Source organism: Salvelinus alpinus, chromosome 5 (assembly GCF_045679555.1).
Source record: "Salvelinus alpinus chromosome 5, SLU_Salpinus.1, whole genome shotgun sequence".
NCBI lineage: Eukaryota > Metazoa > Chordata > Actinopteri > Salmoniformes > Salmonidae > Salvelinus > Salvelinus alpinus.
Genome location: NC_092090.1, coordinates 68,487,833 through 68,505,976, shown reverse-complemented (window position 1 = coordinate 68,505,976; position 18,144 = coordinate 68,487,833). Strand labels below are relative to the sequence as shown.

Sequence of the window (18,144 nt, the reverse complement as noted above, 5' to 3'; positions counted from 1 at the left end):
GGTGTGTTACCTGATGGGGGCTGTCTCGTCGCCCTTGTCCAGCCACTCCTGAGGGGGGATGATGTACATGCACCACAGGCCCCAGTTGTAGCCGTGGGCCGCGTTGGCGTACTGCTGCACCTCGAACGTGTTGAACTTGATGTTGTCGATGGCCGGGAGGATGATCCGGGTGTGGTCCTCCTTCACTCTGGTCAGGATAGGCTCCGCCCTTTGATAAGAGAACAGAGACATCAGGGTTGAGCTATTGTACTGTGACACTGTCACAACCATCAAACAATCATCCATCGACATCGCTTTAAAACACTGCAGAGAAATAAATGAAATACATATAGCCAGCAATAAAAATAAAAAACAGTGTTGGCTCCCTCGAGATCTTTATTTCTCATCTACAGGGTTGCCAGACATTCTCAATAAAAGCCTTTTTCCAAAAGCCTGCCAAAGTCTTCAACAGTGGCTTACTCTAGGGTGTTTTGCTTGGCACGTTCGGTGTCAGAGTACATCAAACTGTGTGCAGCACCCTTGGTGTTGTTGTCCTCTAGTCATTGAAGTGGCTGGCTACAGAGTGTATGTGTTTGTTCCATTCATTTCCTACTCCCTTGGCCTATGGCATGCATGCTGAAACCTTTGGGTAGATGGAAGGGGAATAAGGGTCTCTGTCAATTCATTTGCCATAGTGTTAGCCCTGGCTATACATGTACTTTGATCATCTGTCTAATGTCAGGTCTGCTTCAGTACAGCTTTAGAGCAACTACTCATACCTAGAAGCTGCATTTCGTACAATTTTCAATCTGACAGGCTGCAATTATGATCCATAATTAGCGTAACTCTTTAGAATACCCTCTCCCTCATCTCCCTCCATTCTCATCCTCTATCGCTCTCACCATATTTTCTTCAGCTCTCTCTCTATCCCCTTCTCTCTCTCTCTCTCTCTCTCTTCCTCCCCTTTCTCTCTATTTCTTTAAAAACCAAAACCCATTTATCTTCCAGAAGCAGAAGTATTCTTTATCACATCAGGGTAGTGGAAAGAGTGCAGGGAATGGATCCAAATGGAGCTATAAGTGGGTTTCCGGTAAAAAATGACTGACAGATGCACTACTAAGTAAAAGCAATCATTTAATAAGAGCGGCGTGATTGTAAAAACCTTCCCATCTCATTCGGGAAGATTGGCATATGAGAGACCTGGGCCTCTACTTACTTTAAGGTGTAATGGAAAGGATAAAAGTATGTGTGGGAGAGGGGTTGACTTCCCCATCTGCTGTTGGAAAGTTGGCCAGTGTCCAGGTAAAGAAATGTGTTGATGAGCTACATTTTCGGACAAACATAATTTACCGTATGTGCTTTGAACAGTCAAACTTGAGCGATGAAGTAATACAACGTGATAATTGAAAGGTGCTAAAAAATATTGCACCGCTAACTTATTGTCACTGAACACTTGAATTGAAAACGTCTGCATTTAGAGTCATTAAACGCTAGGATGTTTGTGTAGCCCTAATCCCCAGGTTATTTTTGAGATATCTATTGCCAATATGTCATTTCTCAGCCAGCAAATAAATATTATATGGAGTTAATTCTACTTAGAATGAGTAGGCCAAGTTTTACTTCCCTCAACAACCTTCAGTAAGCGTCATATTTACATTTACATTTAAGTCATTTAGCAGACGCTCTTATCCAGAGCGACTTACAAATTGGTGCATTCACCTTATGATATCCAGTGGAACAACCACTTTACAATAGTGCATCTAACTCTTTTAAGGGGGGGGGGGGTTAGAAGGATTACTTTATCCTATCCTAGGTATTCCTTAAAGAGGTGGGGTTTCAGGTGTCTCCGGAAGGTGGTGATTGACTCCGCTGACCTGGCGTCGTGAGGGAGTTTGTTCCACCATTGGGGTGCCAGAGCAGCGAACAGTTTTGACTGGGCTGAGCGGGAACTGTACTTCCTCAGAGGTAGGGAGGCGAGCAGGCCAGAGGTGGATGAACGCAGTGCCCTTGTTTGGGTGTAGGGCCTGATCAGAGCCTGAAGGTACGGAGGTGCCGTTCCCCTCACAGCTCCGTAGGCAAGCACCATGGTCTTGTAGCGGATGCGAGCTTCAACTGGAAGCCAGTGGAGAGAGCGGAGGAGCGGGGTGACGTGAGAGAACTTGGGAAAGTTGAACACCAGACGGGCTGCGGCGTTCTGGATGAGTTGTAGGGGTTTAATGGCACAGGCAGGGAGCCCAGCCAACAGCGAGTTGCAGTAATCCAGACGGGAGATGACAAGTGCCTGGATTAGGACCTGCGCCGCTTCCTGCGTGAGGCAGGGTCGTACTCTGCGAATGTTGTAGAGCATGAACCTACAGGAACGGGTCACCGCCTTGATATTAGTTGAGAACGACAGGGTGTTGTCCAGGATCACGCCAAGGTTCTTAGCACTCTGGGAGGAGGACACAATGGAGTTGTCAACCGTGATGGCGAGATCATGGAACGGGCAGTCCTTCCCCGGGAGGAAGAGCAGCTCCGTCTTGCCGAGGTTCAGCTTGAGGTGGTGATCCGTCATCCACACTGATATGTCTGCCAGACATGCAGAGATGCGATTCACCACCTGGTTATCAGAGGGGGGAAAGGAGAAGATTAATTGTGTGTCGTCTGCATAGCAATGATAGGAGAGACCATGTGAGGATATGACAGAGCCAAGTGACTTGGTGTATAGCGAGAATAGGAGAGGGCCTAGAACAGAGCCCTGGGGGACACCAGTGGTGAGAGCACGTGGTGCGGAGACAGATTCTCGCCACGCCACCTGGTAGGAGCGACCTGTCAGGTAGGACGCAATCCAAGCGTGGGCCGCGCCGGAGATGCCCAGCTCGGAGAGGGTGGAGAGGAGGATCTGATGGTTCACAGTATCAAAGGCAGCCGATAGGTCTAGAAGGATGAGAGCAGAGGAGAGAGAGTTAGCTTTAGCAGTGCGGAGCGCCTCCGTGACACAGAGAAGAGCAGTCTCAGTTGAATGACTAGTCTTGAAACCTGACTGATTTGGATCAAGAAGGTCATTCTGAGAGAGATAGCAGGAGAGCTGGCCAAGGACGGCACGTTCAAGAGTTTTGGAGAGAAAAGAAAGAAGGGATACTGGTCTGTAGTTGTTGACATCGGAGGGATCGAGTGTAGGTTTTTTCAGAAGGGGTGCAACTCTCGCTCTCTTGAAGAAGGAAGGGACGTAGCCAGCGGTCAAGGATGAGTTGATGAGCGAGGTGAGGTAAGGGAGAAGGTCTCCGGAAATGGTCTGGAGAAGAGAGGAGGGGATAGGGTCAAGCGGGCAGGTTGTTGGGCGGCCGGCCGTCACAAGACGCGAGATTTCATCTGGAGAGAGAGGGGAGAAAGAGGTCAAAGCACAGGGTAGGGCAGTGTGAGCAGAACCAGCGGTGTCGTTTGACTTAGCAAACGAGGATCGGATGTTGTCGACCTTCTTTTCAAAATGGTTGACGAAGTCATCAGCAGAGAGGGAGGAGGGGGGAGGAGGGGGAGGAGGATTCAGGAGGGAGGAGAAGGTGGCAAAGAGCTTCCTAGGGTTAGAGGCAGATGCTTGGAATTTAGAGTGGTAGAAATTGGCTTTAGCAGCAGAGACAGAAGAGGAGAATGTAGAGAGGAGGGAGTGAAAGGATGCCAGGTCCGCAGGGAGGCGAGTTTTCCTCCATTTCCGCTCGGCTGCCCGGAGCCCTGTTCTGTGAGCTCGCAATGAGTCGTCGAGCCACGGAGCAGGAGGGGAGGACCGAGCCGGCCTGGAGGATAGGGGACATAGAGAGTCAAAGGATGCAGAAAGGGAGGAGAGGAGGGTTGAGGAGGCAGAATCAGGAGATAGGTTGGAGAAGGTTTGAGCAGAGGGAAGAGATGATAGGATGGAAGAGGAGAGAGTAGCGGGGGAGAGAGAGCGAAGGTTGGGACGGCGCGATACCATCCGAGTAGGGGCAGTGTGGGAAGTGTTGGATGAGAGCGAGAGGGAAAAGGATACAAGGTAGTGGTCGGAGACTTGGAGGGGAGTTGCAATGAGATTAGTGGAAGAACAGCATCTAGTAAAGATGAGGTCAAGCGTATTGCCTGCCTTGTGAGTAGGGGGGGAAGGTGAGAGGGTGAGGTCAAAAGAGGAGAGGAGTGGAAAGAAGGAGGCAGAGAGGAATGAGTCAAAGGTAGACGTGGGGAGGTTAAAGTCACCCAGAACTGTGAGAGGTGAGCCATCCTCAGGAAAGGAACTTATCAGGGCGTCAAGCTCATTGATGAACTCTCCAAGGGAACCTGGAGGGCGATAAATGATAAGGATGTTAAGCTTGAAAGGGCTGGTAACTGTGACAGCATGGAATTCAAAGGAGGCGATAGACAGATGGGTCAGGGGAGAAAGAGAGAATGTCCACTTGGGAGAGATGAGGATCCCAGTGCCACCACCCCGCTGACCAGAAGCTCTCGGGGTGTGCGAGAACACGTGGGCAGACGAGGAGAGAGCAGTAGGAGTAGCAGTGTTATCAGTGGTAATCCATGTTTCCGTCAGTGCCAAGAAGTCGAGGGACTGGAGGGAAGCATAGGCTGAGATGAACTCTGCCTTGTTGGCCGCAGATCGGCAGTTCCAGAGGCTGCCTGAGACCTGGAACTCCACGTGGGTCGTGCGCGCTGGGACCACCAGGTTAGAGTAGCAGCGGCCACGCGGTGTGAAGCGTTTGTATGGTCTGTGCAGAGAGGAGAGAACAGGGATAGACAGACACATAGTTGACAGGCTACAGAAGAGGCTACGCTAATGCAAAGGAGATTGGAATGACAAGTGGACTACACGTCTCGAATGTTCAGAAAGTTAAGCTTACGTTGCAAAAAATCTTATTGACTAAAATGATATAGTACTGCTGGCTGGTGAAATAGGCTAGCTAGCAGTGGCTGCGTTGTTGACTTTGTTTGAAAGTGTAGCTGGCTAGGTAACCTCAACTGGCTAGGTAACCTCGACAATTACTCTAGACTACACAATTATCTTGGATACAAAGACGGCTATGTAGCCAGCTAAGATCAAACAAATCAAACTGTTGTACTGTAATGAAATGAAATGTAATACTACCTGTAATACTACCTGTATATTATTATTATATTATTATATACTGTAATATTGCCAAGTGCCTAACATGGATAGGCAAGGATGAATAGAGTATATCTACCACATGTTGAGATCTTGCTTTTGGTGGATCCTGTATGCATTCTCTAACCTTGAGAACTCAGAAGCCCCATCTTCTCCAGTACACTCCATCAGTCATTCATCTTCACCTGTCCCTCGACAGTACTGTAGCAGCCCAGCGCTAGCTAGCAGCGTGCTCAACACTAGCTACCTCACCGGGTATCTCAGAAACAATGAGGGATCAGGTTTGACTGATGAGTTTTTTCACCCCCCCCTCTTCTTCTCCTATCATTTCATATGCACCATCTCCGTGACGGTTATTCACCCACATCGGTCCAGATTCAATTTGGTTTCATATTCAAGTAGTGTTTTTTCCCCCTCAGTGATGACTCATGTAATCTTGTTCAAATACATTGTCGCAATAGGTCTCATTGTTTTTCTGGAGCTTCTCTCATTTTATTACTACCTGGTCGGTCTCAAGCCTTTTTCAACATATACATGTACAGGCGTTTTGGACAAATGGAACATTTTGTGAGTTGTTTACTTGATGCCTACATGCAAAAATATAAGCAGCACTGTGTGTTTTTAACCCACTCAAAACCAATGGAAGATGTCTAATATTGCAATCAACACTTATTTTCCTGACCTAAGCAAACACGCCTGCCTGGGGTTGAGCAGCATCATATGGCAGGATAAAAATGCCCTGATTTCAATCTGTGCGTACTTAAGTCTACATGCCATCTTCTGAGGATGGCTCCTCTCCTTATCTGTCCTACCTTTGTCCTCTGCACAGAGCCCAGAACGCAGGCCGCTGAGATTACGACTCCATTCTTACAGATTAATGGAATTCCTATGTGACAGATCTTGAATTGGGAAAGTTTCTCAAACACAGATTTATCAGATAATGGAATCTAGCTTCATTCACAACCATGCAGCCACAGAACTGCAGGCGCTGAGTGCCTAAAACAGGATCTGTTTCATTCGTTTACAGGTTAATGCACCAGAACACGTAAGTTGCCCATGTAGAAAGTCGAGGGGATTTCATTGTGACCTACTGTAGTTTTTATGAGCGCAGTAGATGTGAGTATGTGTGTGCATGCACATTTGTTTTTGTGTGTGAGAGAGAGAGAGAGAGAGAGAGAGAGAGAGAGAGAGGGAGAGGGAGAGAGAGAGAATGTGTGTGAGCGTGTGTGCATGCACATTTGTTTGTGTGTGCGTGCGCGCGCGTGTGTGTGTGTGTGTGTGTGTGTGTGTGTGTGTGTGTGTGTGTGTGTGTGTGTGTGTGTGTGTGTGTGTGTGTGTGTGTGTGTGTGTGTGTGTGTGTGTGTGTGTGTGTGTGTGTGTGTGTGTGTGTGTGTGTGTCTGCATGTGAGAAGCCTTTCATCGCCTCCAGCCATGTTCTAGCACATTAAGACTGCACACTGTGCACAGATCTTGGACTACCCAGTCACACAGTTGTCTTCAGGGCTGTTTTGGATAGATAATGCATGAATCTGTAGCAAAAATATTCATATTAGTCAATACTACTCCTGTAAAAATGACTGTTCTGAATGAAATGTACAGATGTAGGATCTTAAATTGATCACCCTGTTGCAGGAGAACTTTCCTGCAATGCAGGAAATTAAAAACCTTTCATGTATTTGAGGTTTAAAAATGCTTTTGAAGTTTGTAATTTCCACTTTGAAATTTCAGACTTGATTTTCCGTTACGAAAAATTTATCAACCCCTATAAAAATGTGCATATGCATATAATACACATAATAATTCACATTTCCTGTTGCTGCAGCACTACAGTATTTTCCTGCTGTAGCAAACTGTCTCAAATTAAGATTCTACATCTGTAGGGATCATTATTCACACTGAATTTAAAGTTACAGTGTCAGGTCCACTGAATAAGGTTTTGGCAATATCGTTATAGAGGTTAGGAGCTTGCAATACTATCTACCTTTAGCTTTTATGTCTTGATATTACTTTGATCATTTTCAGTTGACCTGGTAGGTACAGTATATATGCTTGGGGATAAAAGCTGATAATACTGTAGTATTAGCAGCATAAATCTCTGTCTATTCTGTATTTGTGGATGCCCGCCTAGTGTGTGGTTTGTGAAGCACTCACTGTGTACGCGTTACGCCATCTTCCTCCTTTCAAGATGGATAAACACTGAACCAAGACCAGTCAGAGCAAGAAGAAAGGTAAGGCATGTTACAATTTAGCTGTGAAAAAAAGGCCACAGGGTTTCCAAAGCTCAGTACTGTTAAATGAAAAATAATACTTTTAGCACACTTGCACGGCAAGCAGACTGACCTCATTATATCCACTAAAAGAGATACAAGCTTTGAGAAGAGACCACAAGTGTCAAAATATGTCTGATTTTTAAACTGTTTTGCACAATGAAAAAATGAACTACTCAGTATAAGGTCTATGAGATCTTATCTACCCTTGTTTACCTTTTTTGGAAATCAAGTGTTTAGTTCACAAATGTATCCAAGAAAAGCACCTCATTGAATCCTATTCAAATATATTTCAATTTTCTGAACAACGAATGCAAAGCACACAATCCAAACCAATTGAGAGGTCCTTGGAAGAGGTTGGAACGGTCTCTTATTTTTCCTACTTTCCATTCTCTGACCTCAATCTGAATCCTGGGAAACGGTGGGATCACAAGGCGTAGCAGCATCACAGCACCATCAAAGCGTGGGGTCGTGACCTGTGCATTTCATTACAGCCATGCAGCCTACATCCAACACCCACAGCCTTTAATCTTCCCCAACACACACATAAACCGCTCGCATGGACTAATAATGAATCATTAATAACCTGATTGCAACAGTGCAGAATTCAAAAACCAAATAAATATACATTTATCTGAGGCTGCTCCCCCTGTGAGCTCAGAGTTCAAGAGGCACGGATGCTCATTACAACCCTGTCGTGTTTCCACCACATTAATTGTATTTACAGAAAAATGGAGGTTAGTGGAATTAGAACGTTCGCCTCGGAATGGACGACCCTGTTTCTCAGCATTGGATGTATAGTTGTACTGCTATGGCTTTGGAGGGAAGGAAAGCACTGTGTAAGCTTAGATGATACGGCAATAACGCAATGCAATGATATAACATCTACCCATTGAGAAAATGTCAAACTGAATGTAAATATGTTCCATCCATTCCAACAGTGAAAACTATTCAAACGTGAACTATTCATACTCAATAAACCAACATGGGTTTAAGGAAATTGAGTGTCAAAGTACATTTATGATGCAATTATATCAAACTATCCTAGAATTCCGTATGTGTATAATCAATTCTATACTAAGGGTAAACAATATCAACTGAACAGTTTCTTGGCTTCAGAGTGCCAGCACATTCACTTGGCTCAGAAAACTGGATGCCTGCATACATTACTAGCTCTAACAGGGTAATTCACTATGCCTCATGACAAAAAGCAGGGGAACAATCCATCTCACCTATCACTTATGTATGTGCCATAATGCATATTCATATGATGATGAATAGAGGGGCTTGTGATTGCAACGAATGGACACATCTAAGGTTTCTTCAAGTATTTGAATAAGGGCCAGCAGCACAATACACCACATATTGTACATTCAACACGTGTCATATCTTTTTGCTATTCACACTGAAATCTATATACTCAGCTCTGTGCAAACACAGAAGCACACTCACAGTTGAAGGGCCAAAAATGTGCTGTGTGCAATACAAATCAATTTCAATCAAATTGTATTTGTCACATGCTTCGTAAACAACAGGTATAGACTAAAAGTGATATGCTTACTTACGGGCCCTTCCCAACAATGTAGAGAGAAAGAAAATAGAGAAATAATAGAAAAGTATTGACATGTAATAATAAAAGTGATAATGAATACACAATGAGTAACGATAACTTGGCTATTTACAAGGGGTACCAATACCGAGTCGATGTGCAGGGGTATGAGGTATTTGAAGTAGATATGTACATATAGGTAGGAATAAAGTGACTACAACAGGCAACAGGAAAGATAATAAACAGTAGTTGGTGCAAAAGTTCAATGCAGATAGTGCGGGTAGCTATTTGGTTAACTATTTAACTAACTATTTAGCAGTGTTATGGCTTTGGGGTAGAAGCTGTTCAGGGTCCTGTTGGTTCCAGACTTGGTGCATCGGTACGGCTTGCATTGCGGTAGCAGAGAGAACAGTTTATGCCTGGAGTCTTTGACAATGTTTAGGGCCTTCCTCTGACACCGTCTGGTATAGGGTTCCTGGATGGCAAGGAGCTCGGCCCCAGTGATGTAGTGGCCCGTACGCCGTACCCTCTTTAGCGCCTTGCGGTCGGATGCCAAGGATTAACCAAAACATGTTTCCTAGAGTGATGTAGTGCCTGATGTTTTTCATCTCATCTATATCATTATTTTTTTCTACATTCTATGGCTTCTTTGAGAGAATAAGTCGAATCCAAGGGCACAGTTGTACATTTCATAAGCTGATGTACAAATATAATGTAGACTCATGTAAAACAAATGAACGGCTGCTGTACCAAACAAAGGAGCCACACTATAAAAAAAGTGAAACGTGAAGTGTGTGTGTGAGTCACGAAGGCAGCAGGTGAACTAAGTCAAAAGAAATTCAGACTGATCCCTGCATGTACAACAAGAGAGCGAACATCAGAAACAATGAGGGTGGTTCCTGTGGAGGTGAAAGGGTGGTGAGGGGACGGAAAAGCACATCCATTTTTTTCAGGAGCAGATGGGGAAACAGATGAGGGAACCACCAGGGAATCAATTATCATCACTCACTCCAACTCCTGATGAAACCAACCAACCGACTCCCCCATGTAGCTGGCTGGCTGGCAGAGACAGCTGGGTTTGGAGTGGCCATTAAGTTCCCACTAAAAGCCCTCCTGGTCCAGGATAAAGGTACATGAGATTCTCCTCCGCCCACAAGTTGAAAGGTCGGCGGTGATGAATGTATAGCGGATCAGATCACAGTAAACTAAAAGCCCTCCTGGTCCAGGATCAAGGTACATGAGATCCTCCTCCGGAGGACTAGACTAAACTCAGAGGGCCTTGAGCCTTTTTACCTTTAATGCTGTATGTTGATTTATTATAGTCAAATGTGTGTAGGAATCACATAGTCGTTTACTCATAACTAGGGAGGAGGGGACAAGTTTTTATGACCATGTGACCTCACTTGTGATCTTACTCCAGGCCCTAGATTTTCCTGGTCCAGGGAAACTCTAGGCCCTATTCATTACAAATGATGGCATTCAATACTCTTGAACAAGATATTTAACCACACTTTTATTGAAGTGATAAGTACATATATTTCGCAAATATTTGTCATCTGTCTTCTCTTCCTGTTCTGTCTGATGTTTGATTTATGAAGCAATGGCAGTATCTTGTTAGGTGAAGTACCTGAGCTACAACCAGGGAGGCAGAGAAACAATTTATTACCCAAACCTTCGGTTCCAGCCCTCACCCAGCTTCCCCGCAGCTTCCCCCTAGCTTCCCCAGGAACACACCACACACACTCAGTCTTAAAAAGCCTGACAGGATGACAGGCTCGAATTAGGTGCCAATTACAATGCGCTTGAGTGACATGTTTGGTGGTAAGCATGACTGTCAGCCAGACATTGGGTTGAGACCCCCATCCTGCTTATAAGACTAAAGTCTAAGGCCTGAGGAGGGTGGGAACAGTGTGGCAAACACAACATTTGAGCTGTTCTCTATTATTTTATTCTGCCACCACCGTTAAAACGTCAGCGACTTACAGGACAGCACAGTACAGTACCGTACCATCATTGAAACCCACACAGTGTATTTTCTATTGGCCATTAGTCACAGTTCAGGAGTGATGAGGAAAAGCTTATAAACTGTTCTAACTCTTTCAAAAGGAAGGTCATATTCCCTGAATGTGCTGCCTCAGTAAGAATTCCTCGTAGCGTAAGCACTGTTTAGCTGACGCTTAATCAAAATGCTTAAGGAGCGACCCGCATATTTCATTGATGATTATGTAGGACTACAACCGTTGTACTCTAACATGAACCCCAAGAGGGAAAAGGAGAATGAAGAGTGTATGAAGATGAAGCACAGTTCTTACCAGGCAGTGTTGAACTCTACATGGGCATCAAAGAAGCCTACGACTGGGGCTGTTGCAGCGTTCCAGCCATGTATCCTGGCTCGAATCAGGCCCTCCCTCTTACTGTTGCGGACGATCTTTACCAGGCCTGGGTAACGCTTGTTCACATACTGGTCCAGGTTGAACTTCAGCTCCACTGGAGAGACAAGAAAAAGAGAATCAGTTCTGTTGGAAAACAGAAACACAAAGTATTGGCTTCACCGCAAATGCATAGTTTGCAGAAAGTGTTGTTTGATCAATTAGCATTGTTTGTCTGAATAAAAATGGGGTAATGAATTTCCCCAAGAAGAACACAACAGAGCTCAGCATCACGAGTTACGTAAAAGTAGAACTAGAGCGACCCAGCACAACACAGATGACTTTATTATTTCTGTACGGTAAAAACATTCCCTCCCTCTCCCTTCACTCTACTCCAAGGGATGAGCCTGGCTTTCTTTCCGTGTCGCTGTCTTACCTGTAAATAAAGTCTGTGAGGTGAACAAGCAGTTCCACAAATGGCCCGACTGACTGACTGAGCCCACCTAATGTTTTTGGAGGATTTGTGAGTGTTTGAGGTTCTCCTCCCAGGTTGCTGAGTGCTCTACCTTCTATGGGAGAGAGAGAATAGTAAGGGCGAGCAAAGCTTCATAATGGATCTGTCGCCTGGAGCTGACGCCTGGAGCTGACGACCTGCTCTGTACATAAATCAACCTCTGAAAGAACACCTGGTCTAATCTGTAGGTCTCAGTTGGATAGAGGAGGTGCTGTCATTGGAGGTGTGTTCAGTACTTTTTGTCAGAATGGGTAAAGCTGGTCTGCCTATAACATTAAAGTGGCAATCATCAGTAGAAACATTTACAAAGCTGCCTCCGCACCCCTGGTTTGGTAAAAAGCTGAGGGATGCGGCTGGAGAAATGTAATCACTCTCAAATTCATAGGCAGAGCTATGGAGCTATGCAAGGATTGACCAACCATGATATAAAAATTATAGTTTGAACCATGTGTTGAGGCTACATAGTGTTTGTTCACAAACATTGGGGTAAAACAAGTTTAAATGTGGGTTCTGATGGGATACGACAGTTGAACAAAGCTCATGTGGCATTTATATTATAAGTCATATTCTTCAAGAATGGGTACATGTCATTCATTTATAAGTCCAAACATGTTTGTAGCAACTGCTGATTGCGCCTTTAAGCAACCTTTGACTACAATGTGACACTAACAGACAACCAACGACTAGAGCCAAATGTTTTTCCCTGATCATGTGATCTGACCACGAAAAACTCTGGGCCGTAGCGATAGACGACTGTGATCTGACCTCTACACCCTAGTTGAAGGTTTTCCTGGGCTTTTTTTCTGTTTGTCTATGTTTAAGTTTACTAGAATGGCTTGTGAAAACTGCGGCACCACTGATGCAGCTAAAAGATTATGGAACCCAACAAAAAGTGCAATAATTGCATGGCTGTTCTGCTGGGGGGGAGAAACGTTATAGGATCCCCTCTGGTGCCCAGCAAACAAATAGAAATGTGGATTGCATCCGTGGCACTGGAGAATTATGAACCATGGACTATGTTTTAAAGGGATCGGCGGTGCAAAACAGCAAAGAATAAATAACTATCCATCATACTGTGAATATGGAATGAATACATATTTCACCATACAGGGAGCCAAAGGATTTCAGGGTGAAATGGTCAGATTGTGAGAGGCCTTCTGCTGTGTCTGATAGATTTTTCTCACATGCATTGGTTTAATTTGATCCCTCTAAAGGCTTACACATTTTCATCTGCATATATCAAGTAGTTTATTTTGATGTATGACTTCTAGACGATGCCTATTGCCAAATACGTCCTGCGTGGTCACCAGAGATCAAAGGCCAGTGTGTAGCCATGTTGATTAAGGCCAATTGGCAGCGGGTTACGTCATATATTACATAACTTATATAGCCTATACCACTGAGAGAGAGAGAGAGAGAGAGAGAGAGAGAGAGAGAGAGAGAGAGAGAGAGAGAGAGAGAGAGAGAGAGAGAGAGAGAGAGAGAGAGAGAGAGAGAGAGAGAGAGAGAGAGAGAGAGAGAGAAAGAGAGAGAGAGAGAAGAGAGAGAGAAAGAGAGAGAGAGAGAGAGAGAGAGAGAGAGAGAGAGAGAGAGAGAGAGAGAGAGAGAGAGAGAGAGAGAGAGAGAGAGAGAGAGAGAGAGAGAGAGAGATTGGTCATATTTCTTGTCTTGATGATCAACTGCAATCCACTTGTATTTGGATTAAGCTCTCATGTCACGTTATGAGCTGTACTCAATTTCGCTTCAGTTCAACAGATCCCAGCTAGCACATAACGTTCTGAGAACCATATGTTTCCTAGAGCTTGGTGAGAGGGTGGTTGTCCTACGGTTATTTTGCATACAAACAAAACACAAGATTCTGGGAATGGTGCAGGATGCCCAGCTAGCAATTTTTATTTATTTAGAAACATACACATTCTGTTCTCAGCGTCAACCAAACTTTCTCCATCTTCTATCTTGTTAAGTGTGTTCAGGTGTGTTGGCCGCGCGCACTAACTGGCCACAATTCATGTTAATGAGTGTTTGTTTCCTTTAAAATGGGGTCTGTTTGAATAGACTAAAATCAACACCTTTAATTGCATGATTAATGCCTAAGCAAATTAATTTCCATGTGTCCTATCTGTGCTTGGAGTTCAAAACAGTTAACCCAAACTAAGCTAACAGTGTTATTAAAACTGTTATTGAAACATGTTCTCAGAACATTAATCATTTCAGTTCTAAGAACATTAATAGAATCTCCCAGGAAAACTTTCAGGGAACCATAGTAAAACGTTCTCAGAACCTCCCTGCAACCTAAAAATAAACATTCCCAGAACAGGTGAAATTTGCCCTTCTGTTCTCAGTACATTAAAAAAACATTACGTTTCACCATTCAGGAAACTTAACGCCCCAGAACCAATGGGAAATCAAAAACGTATGTTCCATCAACTTCCATGGAACCAAATGTGCCAACTGGGATGCTATTTTCATTATATGAACCATTAAGTTATTAATTTACTTGCCATATTTGGAGTTGAAATTCCAGAAGGCCTATTAAACATTGTCCTTCTGATAATATTTAAGCTGCAACAATGAATGAGTGTTTGGGACTGTTACTGTATGATATACACAGCAAGCTAAACTTCATCAAGTAGAACAAGCATTTGGTTTCCCCGCGCGCCCGGCACTCACTAAGGCAAAGGAGCAGCCCAATAAATGTCACTCTCTGTCCCAGCTAAAGGATATGTCACAAAGACAAGGCAAACATCCCACTGGGCACAGACAATTCAACGTCTATTCCAAGTTGGTTCAATGCAATGTCATTAAAATGACGTGGAAACAACATTGAGTCAACCAGTTTGTGCCCAGTGGGATGTTCCCTGAGTGTGATTCATTATGCACCAAGTGAGCCTCTGTGCCTTACCTCTAGTCATTTCTCAGAGCCGTGGTCAAATGAGAGGTGACAGGCATAGCCAGCAAGAAAAGGTCAAGTAGCCTAGCCTGCATATTAATAGTCTGTCACTGGAGAGAACAGCTTAAACATCTGCACAAATTATCATCACCAATCACAACCAGTAAATATTGGGGTAGATGGATAGGGGGAGTACTTAGTTTGGTATTTTGCCGCGGCTCCCATTTGTGCCTACTTTATTAGGTTTAAATGGATGCCTATTTAAGAGCCTCTACATGGAGAGTGGGCAGGTGCCAATGTTGACTCTTACTTGGTCCTCTTTCAGTACGTTATTTGTGCCTCCTCTCTACGCCTGCCGGGGAGAAACTGGGACTTAAATCCAGCTCCATGCCAAGTGATGGAGGGCCAAGTGTCAGTTGGAATCTAGTTCATTGTCCCTCTCTGAAACAGGCAGGATTTTGGGAGTCGTGGCTGAGCGGGGCTGGCTGCCACGGGCCATGCAGGTGTGTGGAAGCAACCAAAGCCCCATGTTGACCAAGTCACAATGAAGGCTGTGCACTGCACATCAGTTCAACAGAGAATAGAGGCCTCACTAACAGTGTTTAAGAGCACACCCCCAAGGGTTCTCCATTCCTCTCTACTTTGCCCTCGTTCATTCTCTTCTCTGAACACACGCACAACCAACACACACAGAGAGAGAGAGGGAGAGAGAGAAAGGGAGAATCACACTTCAGTTAGAAATGTATTTTGTGTAACTTGACTTATTCGATCACGGCTGTTCATTTATTTTATAAGGGAATTGACTCCTTTGGCACTTTTCCCACACACAAACAGATGCAATCTTTTGTTTGTGACTCCACCCTACACTTTTAAAGAGACAAAAATTAATTGGAGAGGTAATGTTTGTGGAGCAATTAGCCACACAAAAATGCAGTAATGCAGTAATACAGGGATTGTGGTTATTCGAAGCAAAACACTAGGTCAGCTAACAGTAGCAGCACTGTGACAAATGTAACCAGGGCTTTATAACTTCACTTGATTGATCATTTGATTGAGTCCAGTCACAGGGAATGAACAGTTAGATGGTTATACTAAAGAAGCATCTGAACTAGACGTCATACCACTGTCGCTGTTGTCGTCCACCAGGATGATCTCCTTGAGAAGGTGTGCAGGGGTGTGGTTGACCACACTGTGGACGGACCGCAAGATGACCGACAAGGCCTCGTTCACAAAGATGAAAACCACTGAGATCTGAGGGAGGTCCTCTGGGTAGGTCAACTGCTTGCACCTGTACAGAAACAAATCATACGGTTTTATAATTATGGAACTCATGGAATTCAGGATTTGGCCAGTGAACCGGTAAAAGTGAGCTGCCCTCTTTCATTTGAATAAACCAAGTCTTGTTTGAAAGTTCTGAACTTTCATTGTAAAAGGAAGAACATATTGAAATGCAAAAGACTGTGCATTTAAATATCTTCTGCCTTCTACAATGAATGTTCAGAACATTCAAACATAAAAACACTATTCATTCACCGAGTGTACATTTACATACATACACATACATACATTTAATATATGAAGACTTGTGTGTGTGTATGCTCAGTGAATTAATAGTGTTTCAAGTTGATTCCCCTTAAAGCATACCACGGTCCCGAGACGTTTTCTGACAAAGCAAAGTAGGGGAAATAGGAACACTCTTTAATGTGAGGGTTGTGGCAAGGGAAAGCTGCAGCCTGGCTGTAAATGAAAGATGCAGCACCTTCCTGGCTAGCTAGATCTATAAGCTGGAGGTGAGAGGCAGATGAGGTGTAGAGAACAGGGCTGGGAATGACACCAACACTGATGGGCTAGGGATTTCCTCCCTCTCTCTCTATCTCTCTCTCTGGCTTCCCTCTCCAGTCTCCAGAGCCAACAGTCTCTCTCTCTGTGTCTCGCCCTATCCCTCCTCCCTCCATCTCCCACAACTCTCTCTCTACAGCCCAGGATCTCAACAAGAGAAAACGCTCTTGCTGCCACTGATTAGGCCTCTCACACCAACGCATGGTAACTGGAGCTGTGGAGCAGTGATTCTTGTGATTGCAATCCAATTTCATGTTGTCGTTTTCAATGACCCAGTTAATGGAATGAATAGCACACGCCCACAGTAGTGGTTGCTGCTGTACACAAGCGCGTAAACAGGCACCATACAGTAGCGTTTAGATTTCGTATATTTTTATATGCAGTTCATCATAGTCTTTTTGACTCCTCCCATTGCGTTTCCCTAGGGCTTTCACAGTAGCATAAGGCTTTGCAGGCATCTAAAGGTAAAGCTGGTCATACTGACACGGATTCCTATGGCAACAACCAGCACACACGAACATCTTGTAAACCATCGCCCACCATCGCCCACCAGCATCTTAATTATATTTCAGGTGCTGTCCCAATGGGCACACACTGGTTGAATCAACGTCGTTTCCACGTCATTTCTATGAAATTACGTTGAGCCGACGTGGAATAGGCGTTCAATTGACGTGGGGTGTTATTTAATCTTACATTTTTTGGGGTGTAATCATATTGCACCTCAATTAGGTGTAAATGAAGTACTACTCACAATAAGATGTGTTTATATTTTCAACAATATTCTCACTTATGGTTGAAATGAATGGGTTATGAGGCGGTGGTGGCAAAATATCAACACAACAAATTCATTCAAAACTTAAATCGACTTGGTTCTGAGTAGATGAGAGCAGAGGTCACAAAGAAAAGGAGTCATTTAAAGCTGGAATCCTTAATGGTGAAATTGCCACAGTCCGTTTGCGATATTACAACAACAAAGACGTTACTACAAACGACCACAGTTCCCCCCCCCCCCCCCCTCAGACATCATGCATAATAGAACAGCAGCATAAGTTCTGCAATTATTTTTTACCAGGATGCACGAGGATCCCCAGCTCTGCTTCATGAACAAAACAAAAACAACCGCCGTGGGACAGACAGTGGCGCTGTTTTCCCTACTGTTTCCGTAATTTTCCGCACAAAAGTTTAGTATTTCGTCCCATATTCCTACTACACAATGACTACATCAAGCTTGTGACAAACTTGTTGAATGCATTTGCAGTTAGTTTCAGTTGCGTTTCATATGATTTTGTGCCCAATAGAAATTAATGGTAAATAATGTATTGTGTGATTTGGAGTCACTTTTATTATAAATAAGAATAGAATATGTTTCTAAACACTTCTACATTAATGTGGATGCTACCATGATTAAGGATAATCGTGAATGAACCGTGGATAATGATGAGTGAGAAAGTTACAGAGGGTGAAAGATCATACCCCCAAGACATGCTAACCTCTCACCATTACCAACAACAGGGGATGTTAGCATGTCTTGGGGGTATAATATTTGACCCTGTGTGTGTGTGTGTGTGTGTGTGTGTGTGTGTGTGTGTGTGTGTGTGTGTGTGTGTGTGTGTGTGTGTGTGTGTGTGTGTGTGTG

At 44.2% G+C, this 18,144-nt stretch overlaps 1 protein-coding gene across 2 annotated transcripts in view; it reads right to left on the bottom strand.

Moving 5' to 3' along the window:
• LOC139576587 (polypeptide N-acetylgalactosaminyltransferase 9) overlaps nt 1-18,144 on the bottom strand; it is an 87,511-nt gene that overhangs the window by 53,396 nt on the left and 15,971 nt on the right. For both annotated transcript variants that reach the window (XM_071402849.1, XM_071402848.1), the window contains exons 3-5: nt 15,791-15,957; nt 11,209-11,383; nt 11-208 (exon numbers count right to left, since the gene is read on the bottom strand). In XM_071402849.1, the coding sequence (XP_071258950.1) occupies nt 11-208; nt 11,209-11,383; nt 15,791-15,957 (540 nt within the window). The remainder of the gene's footprint in view (nt 1-10; nt 209-11,208; nt 11,384-15,790; nt 15,958-18,144) is intronic.